This window comes from Protopterus annectens, chromosome 17.part0, assembly GCF_019279795.1.
Source record: "Protopterus annectens isolate FY-2018-M chromosome 17.part0, PAN1.0, whole genome shotgun sequence".
NCBI classification, from domain to species: Eukaryota; Metazoa; Chordata; order Ceratodontiformes; family Protopteridae; genus Protopterus; species Protopterus annectens.
Window position 1 is genome coordinate 9,558,380 of NC_056751.1, and position 7,748 is coordinate 9,566,127.

The 7,748-nt window shown below is 39.3% G+C and overlaps 1 protein-coding gene across 1 annotated transcript in view; it reads right to left on the reverse strand.

The window, feature by feature from the left end:
- The window catches only part of LOC122791839 (PH and SEC7 domain-containing protein 3-like), a 2,374,133-nt gene extending 2,368,165 nt beyond the window's left edge, over window positions 1-5,968 (reverse strand). The window contains exon 1 of the mRNA XM_044059799.1: window positions 5,296-5,968. Within this exon, the coding sequence (XP_043915734.1) occupies window positions 5,296-5,400 (105 nt within the window). The 5' untranslated portion in view covers window positions 5,401-5,968. The remainder of the gene's footprint in view (window positions 1-5,295) is intronic.
- Window positions 5,969-7,748: the final 1,780 nt, after the last annotated feature.

Genomic DNA, 7,748 nt, shown 5'->3' on the forward strand with positions numbered 1-7,748 from the left:
CATCCCTAAGTAAAAGTGTGATTAAAGTTCATGAAATAAGTGTTGTTTCAGCTTTTGATGTTTGCCAAGATTACTCTTCTCAGCACCCGATATGTACCAAGACTTGCCTCCTTCTGCAAATCATGTAAGGTTAGACATATTGATAGCATATTTCTTTATCACTCCCGTTACTCCAACTCCTATATGTGTGTCTTTATTCCATAGTGCTCTTGTTTCAGCTAACATAGTCTGGTACTTTATGACATTATATATCTCAGTATGCAGGATGCTGTAATCGCTAGCTGTAGCTATTTCAACAATTAATGCTGCTTTTGCCCTTTTCGCTTAGATTACAATATCAGACATTTTTGACTGTTGGTATTTCCTGTGTGATTACTTCATTTCCAGTATTTTTTGTGGTTCATATTTCCAGTGCTTCTCAGCTACCTATAAGTTGTAGTGTATGGATAATCCTTCAGTCTAACAATTTTTTCCACATAATCGTGTCTTTTGGTGTATACAGTCTCAGTCATGAGCATACTACAGCCAGCAACAAGATGTGGAACTGCTTCTAGTTTCATGCTACAGAACCTACATTTGTTTGTATCTTCTGGAGTTTTCTATATTATTTCTAAAGGATCACGTACAGTGCTATCTTTAGAGATCATTTAAATTAATTTATCCTTAGCCATCCTATTTGCTTCACTAGTACTGGAACATGGCAGGAACTTTAGCTAGTAATAATTAATACCCAAACAATAGAGGACTGACCATGGGAAGGAAAAAAAAAGTAGCAGCTGTGGCTAACTTGCTTCCTGGGAGAAAAGGAGACAACAGTCTTCAACCTGCTGCACTGGCATCCATGGTGCAGGCAAGAAAAGACAGCAGCAACTACCAACAGCAAGAAGGTTTCAAAACAGGCTCATAAGTCATAAGCCTGATAGGTGCAGGCAGTCACCACATACTTTACCTTTAGAAGACATGAGGTGATTATGGGTAAGGCAATTACAAAAGCTCCTTGCCCTACAGTATGACAACAACCAAGAACCCAGTACCTAGCTCAAGTCTACAAAAAGAGAATAAAAAGATAAAAAGCAACTCAAGAAATAAACACCTGCAGTCATTTTGTGTATGTGTTTGTTGGGCAGTCAAAAATGTCTATACATCCTCATCAGCTCTTTCATGCTAGAACCAGAATACTAGTACCAGTCACTTTAACATTATTAATGATTAGCAAGTGGAAAGGCGGCCGCTGTGATGCAGCAGTTACCATTGTCGCCTCACAGCAAGAGGCTCTCCGGTTTGATCCTCGGCTGGGATGCCTTCTGTGCGGAGTCTGCATGTCTTCCCTGTGGACACGTGCATTTCCTCTGGGTGCTCCGGTTTCCTCCCAAAGACATGCTGTAGGTGGATTGGACACTCTAAATTGGCCCTAGGTGTGAGTGTGTGTGCCTTCTGTGGAAGGTTGGGTGCCGGGCTGGCAACTCGACACTGTAAAAACTCCACTGCCAATCATGAGTGAACAGGTGATCTGCTGTGGCAACCCCCAACCGGGAAAAGCCGAAAGAAGAATGATTAGCAAGTGAAGCAAGCATTACAGCATAATCCTGACAAGAAAGGAAGGGAAGGGTGATGAGCTAAACTGACAGTAGTGTAAAAGGAAGATTATACACAGCAGTCTGTCTTTATACTGCAAACTATAACCAAGTGATAGCCACTCTGCATTACTAGCAAGTGGGCATGTGCCAAAATAACCATCCCATAAAGCTTTGGAATAGGAAATAAATGCAATAACACTCTCAAAACTAGTATCAGATCATTTCAACATGTGGTGAGAATTTCCCACATTTTAAAATAACTCAAAAACTCACAAAATTAAAAATAGAAAAACAAAAGTTCTGTCCAAATTCAGTCCTGGAACACAGGAGCCAGAAAACCAGTGAGGCAACAATGGGATTTTTTTAAGCTGTCTTTACTTTTGTATCTTTTTTTTTTACACCCTGCAATACTACACTGTACCAAGAAAAAGCAAACATTGTTATAAAATGAAACACTGAAGGACTACATACATTAATACATGTAAAATGGGAAAATGGCTACCCTCACCTGTAAACATACAACTGCACATATAATTTAAAAAAGGAATAACTAACTATGCTGTAGGTTGAATAGCCCAAGACAGGCAAACAGCGTTCAAGCTGGCAGCACCACTAGACTCACTCAATCTGGTATGATTTTGCTAGATGGACTAGCTCAGCCACAACTGCATGGAATGTTCACCGGCTGGGTAAAAAGGATTAAAATTCTGTGACTCAATACCACACAACAACCTTTGCCTGAGTATCTCTTCAACAAAAGTCCCTAATTTTAAGGGCCGTGATTTAACTTGTCATTAAAAATAGGAGATCTCAGAAGATGTGTGCACACTCATGCGTGTGCATGTGTGTGTGTTGGGTAGCAGCATGTAAAAAAAAACATGGTCAAGAAAACAAGTTTTGTGGATTACGCAGCACAATAAGATTTTGGGCTTATAAAAGAAGCTTTATATTTCAGCAGGTGTGATTTTCTTAAAAATTATAATACAATGCTCACCACCTGGAACTAATTTTGCAGCTACATGCCAGCGAAGCACTCGTAAAATGACATTGCACAACATATACTTAATAAACAACCACCCATAGTGCCCATGAAGTGTATCTTCATACGCACGGTAATTTTCAGCACACTAACCTTCACATACACACTGTTTGGCACAGCCCTATTTCTTTAACAAATAATTCACTATTGACAGAAATTTATAATAGAATAATGTTAACAATAAAAAAAATATATATATCCTCAACTCAAATCAGATAAACTGCCCAGAATCTGGCAGATAAAAACTTATGACAGTGACTGGATTACACTAAATGCCTTGGATTTTACAATTATTAACAACATTTTCTCCTTTATGGATGAAAACTTCAGTATCTAATCTGCCACTCAAAAAAGTCCAGGAGCACCAATCCCTCCACCAACACATATGCAGACATGGTTGCATGTTTCACGTGTCTTCACCAAAGCACTCACCCTCAAAAATAAGGAGCACTTACCAAATCTATTTCTTTGTGTAAAAGTTCACTTTAATTCTTATTCAAATAAACCGTATTCCATTCCTTAATCAGAAACAACATCCCCTTTAAGTTTCAAATGCATCTCATTGCAAAAATCTGACAAATACTGCTTTCACTGCTTTGTCCTTTCCTGTGTCAACAATCTCTTTTTTAAAAGAATTTAAACTTGCTTTTCTTAAAACAAAAGCTAAACAGCAAAATATTAATTACATTTAAAACTGTCAACAAATCTTCATCAAAGTGGCAGTACCAAACTCCATCTCAAGAGTTGCTAGGACTGTTCGTCAGTCTCCTCATCTAGGTTACTCTCATTCTGCCTCACTTCTTACTCGTTATCTGCCTATTGCCATATAACACTAAAACCAGATGTGCAAACCTGTCATGTCTATTGCTCTCTGTCTAACCTATGACTGTAATAAATTATTAATTTCAGTTTTAAACGTGTAAGTGCTTCTGTCTGCATTCACTCTTCACAATGCACTATATACTATGCTGTTTTATTTCTTCAACAATAAGTACTTTTATAAAGCAAACATTACATGAAATGTGTAAAAACTAAAGCACGCATAAATTAAAAAAACAGAGCACCAGAATCTCCCAACCTAGGTGCAAAACAAAGTTTCATTAAAGCTGTCCGACACAATCTCACGTGATGAATGTGCATTGGGCAGCTAAAAGATTATCATTACTCACATATAAGCAGCAGTTACAGGAACCCTCAATTTGCACACATAAATGCCACAGCAACTGAATGACCTATCTTGTAGCCCTCTTTCTAAAGGCCCTTCAGATGTATCTGGAGATGTGCTTCCTTTGGATATATGTGCTGTACAATGCCCTAGACTTCCTAGCTTGCAGGACTCAAAACTGCAAATAATTCATAGTGGTTGCATGCATAGATTCCAGGGGAAACTGTACCATGCATGTAAATGATCACATCCTCTATCATTAAAGCCTTTCTTGGATGTGTTTATTGGTGCAAGAAGGGATTTGAGTATATGAAGTTATCTCCAGAATTCCAGAAAAATAAAATGCATACCATGTTTAATGGTAAAAGTGGAACTAAAAAGTATGGAGCTTTTCTCCCCGGGCCTCCGCTGAAAATGGACCCACGTCCAGTCGGACACTCCCGGTCAACAAATTTAAATAAAATAAAATAAATAAAAAATAAATAGTAATTGGCTGCACATGTACATCCCTGATAAACATTGTGTGGACTCAAGGACTCCTGATCGTACTAGGCATACCTGACAACAAAATAAACAGACTTGCAGTAAGTGTTTTTCATGACCTCGTACAAGTTTCTTCATGTTCAGTCTATTCTATGGCCCTGGTGTCATCCAAGTCCATACAACTTAGGGCACATACAACACAGCACTTTGTTTGGAATCACAGAAGTAATTTTATATAGTACCTTTTGTAAAAACACATTTATTTCCTGTAGCTCCATCTGACTTTTTACAAACAAAGCCAAACAACAATAACATACTTCCTGTCAACATTTCTGCAGCTTATCTAGGAATTTTAGTTAAGACACTCAAACTACTAGTGTCCCTGAACCTACCAATCAATCCTGCTCAGCTCATTCATCTAAAAATCAAACAGTTCGCATTTTATTCTTGTCTTGAAGTGGTTCAGATCATTCTGCAACACAATGCAATTAATGCAAATACATAAAAACTTCTGTGCTTGGACAGAAAAGCTCTTTACTTTCAATAAATACTAACATTTTACATTTAGGCTACACCATGGCTTGCTGATTTGTGCTGCTTTACAATACTTGACCGCTCATCTTGCCTCTGTGAATAACTCGTTTCAAATCCACGCGCTCCACCAACAGTTTGGAGTTCTCTTTACTGGTTTTACCCCTTGTCACCAAAGTTACATTGGGACTTCGGCCACTGCACGTAACTTCCTGACACTGAGCCGCACACCACCTGGGCTCTGTCGCCTGCCATCCCTATTTCTTTATCTCCACAACACCGACACAGCAACTCCAAAAAGCAATCAGCTACAGCAAACTATTAACTGAAACTATGGTTGACAGATTATAAACAACGACTGTTCGAGTTCTCAAAACACCCTCAGTTATCCAACAGCCTTGACAAAGGGGCTAACACCCTAGCGGGACTCCCGCTTTGAATTAAACAGCATCGTTTCTGTAAGAAAAGAAAAACACTATAAATGTAAACCACACACTCACTGTATTAGGCGTTGCTGGTTTCGGTCCCCCGTCACTTTCCCCTTCTTCCATCTCCAGATCCTGCTGTCCCAAACCGTTTGGCACCTCTTCGATCTGGTCACCCATTCAAAGACGGGAACTGTAGCTGCCAGCCCGAAAGAGTAAGGCGGCAACCATGGTCAGCCACTCTGCCCCGCGACAGCCATGTCCCAATCCTGCCGCGTGTACCGATTCTCCGCAATCTTTCTCCAACTGCTGCCACCACAACAAACTCCTAATAGTGCAACAAATAATCAACAGAATAAAGAGAGAACGAGCGCCGTCCCTATACTGCTTCCAGCTGCTGACGCGATACCGTTCCGTCTAGTCTCTCTTGTCAACGTTGCTGCTGTCACCGCTGATCGCCTCGCCTTCCCTTCAATACAAACTACCAGGAATAATTTTACTGCTTGGCTCTTAGAAACATAAACATTGTTCGACATCACATATCAATTAGTGCGGGAGTAATAACACATTCCATTGATGTCCTTCAGGGTGACGGACTGCCACAACAACCTTAGTAAATTCTAGCTGCAATGGAAGAACCAACGATACTCACTTAATTTCTTTCTTCCGAAATTCCACCTGGCGGAAGACAGGTGGGCAGTGCCGCAGCCGGTACTGTGTGGCAGGAGTTCACAATCCAACCCCCTGTCAGATTATAGCATTTGGTACCGCCCTTTGCACTTGTGTTTTTTAACTTGTCCCATGCAGAGTCGTACAGATGAGGCGGTGAGGTGTTTGTTGTCATTATGCCAGACGTCGCAAGGTTGTTACTTGTAATACCAGCCTCTCTTGAGTCAAGAATTACCAAGGTAATCAATGACAGACATAGACGTTGAGACTTTTTAAACTTTGATACTGTTCACTCAGAACATTGTCAAACTTAGGATGTCCTTCTTGAAGAATGGGACCTTTAGCTGTTGCCTTTGTATGTTTTATTTATTTATTTATTTTATTTTACATTTGTTGACCGGGCTAGTCTAGCTGGATATATGTCCATTTTCAGTAGAGGCCCGGGGAGAAAAGCTCCAGTAAACAGAGGTATACAATACAATATTAAGTAGAGAGGTAATTAGTACAGGAAATAAAGCATTATAAACAGAGCAAAAGGAGAACAGCATAATCAGAGCATTAACTAAAAGTAAACGTAGAGAGATGTGCAGAATAACATCATTTTTTTTTTTTTTTTTTTTTTTTTTTAGTATGTAACAGATAAGCTATTTCTCAGTGGATCCAGCAATAGGGCAATCATATCATAGGTATAAGGAACATAAGCAGATAGAGAGGAGGACACAGAGTTAGTCAGGTTTATTGCAGGATCAAAGCCAGTATTTCTTTAGGTGAAGTTTCAGTTGTCTTTTAAAAAGTGGGAGAGAAGACAGTGCTAGGATATCAGAGGGAAGTTTGTTCCACTTCTTTCCAACAGTGTTGGAAAAGAGAGAGTCACCTGAAGAGTTATTGGGTTTGGTCATTTTTATAAGTAATTTATTAGAAGAACGTAGTTGTTTCAAATTATTATATGGTGAGATGAGGTTGGAGAGTATAGGTGTTTTAGTTGGATGATGTAGGATCTTATGAGTTATTAAGAATTGTTGAAGTAGAAGTTGGTTAGGAAGTTCTAGCCAGCCTAGTTGTTTTAGGTTCAGGCAGTGGTGAGTTCTAAATGGGGAACCTGTAGCAAATCTAGCAATGTTGTGGTAGGATGTTGAGAGTTTCTTAAGGTTGTTTTTTGAAAGATTTGTGTATATGGGGCAAGCATATAGAAGAGTAGAGATAAGGTGAGATCTGGCTAGTGTGGTTCTTGTTTCAGGTGTAAGGAAGGAAGGGTTTGATTCTATAAAGGGATCCAATTTTTTTATTCACTAGTTTTATTGTCGTATTGATGTGAGAGTCAAAGCTAAGATTGTTGTCAATAGTAATTCCTAGAAGTTTTGTAGTGGAATCTGGAGAAATAAGAGTATTATCACTGGAAGTAAGAGTGAAGTCTAGTGGGGTTGATTTACGGGAAGATGAGAACAAGAGCAATTTGGTTTTCTTGGGGTTAAGGAGTAGGCAGCGGTCAGAGAACCGTTGCTCGACAGTGGTAAAGGCTTGTTGTGTGAGTACTTGGAGTTCAGTTTGAGATTTAGCAGAGCAGATTACAGTAGAATCGTCTGCGTATTGTATGCAGGTAGTATTTGGGATAGCTAATTGGAGGTCGTTAATAAAGATAGAAAATAGAAGGGGGTCTAGGATAGAACCTTGAGGTACACCTAAAGAGATAGGAAGGAGATTAGATAATGAATTTTTCCAAAGAACTGCTTGTTGACGATTTTCAAGGTAAGATGTGAACCAGGTTAGGGAAAGAGGATCAAGTGAGAAAGATTTAAGTATATGTATCAGAAGTTTGTGGTTAACCATGTCGAAGGCTTTAGATAAGTCAATAAAGACTG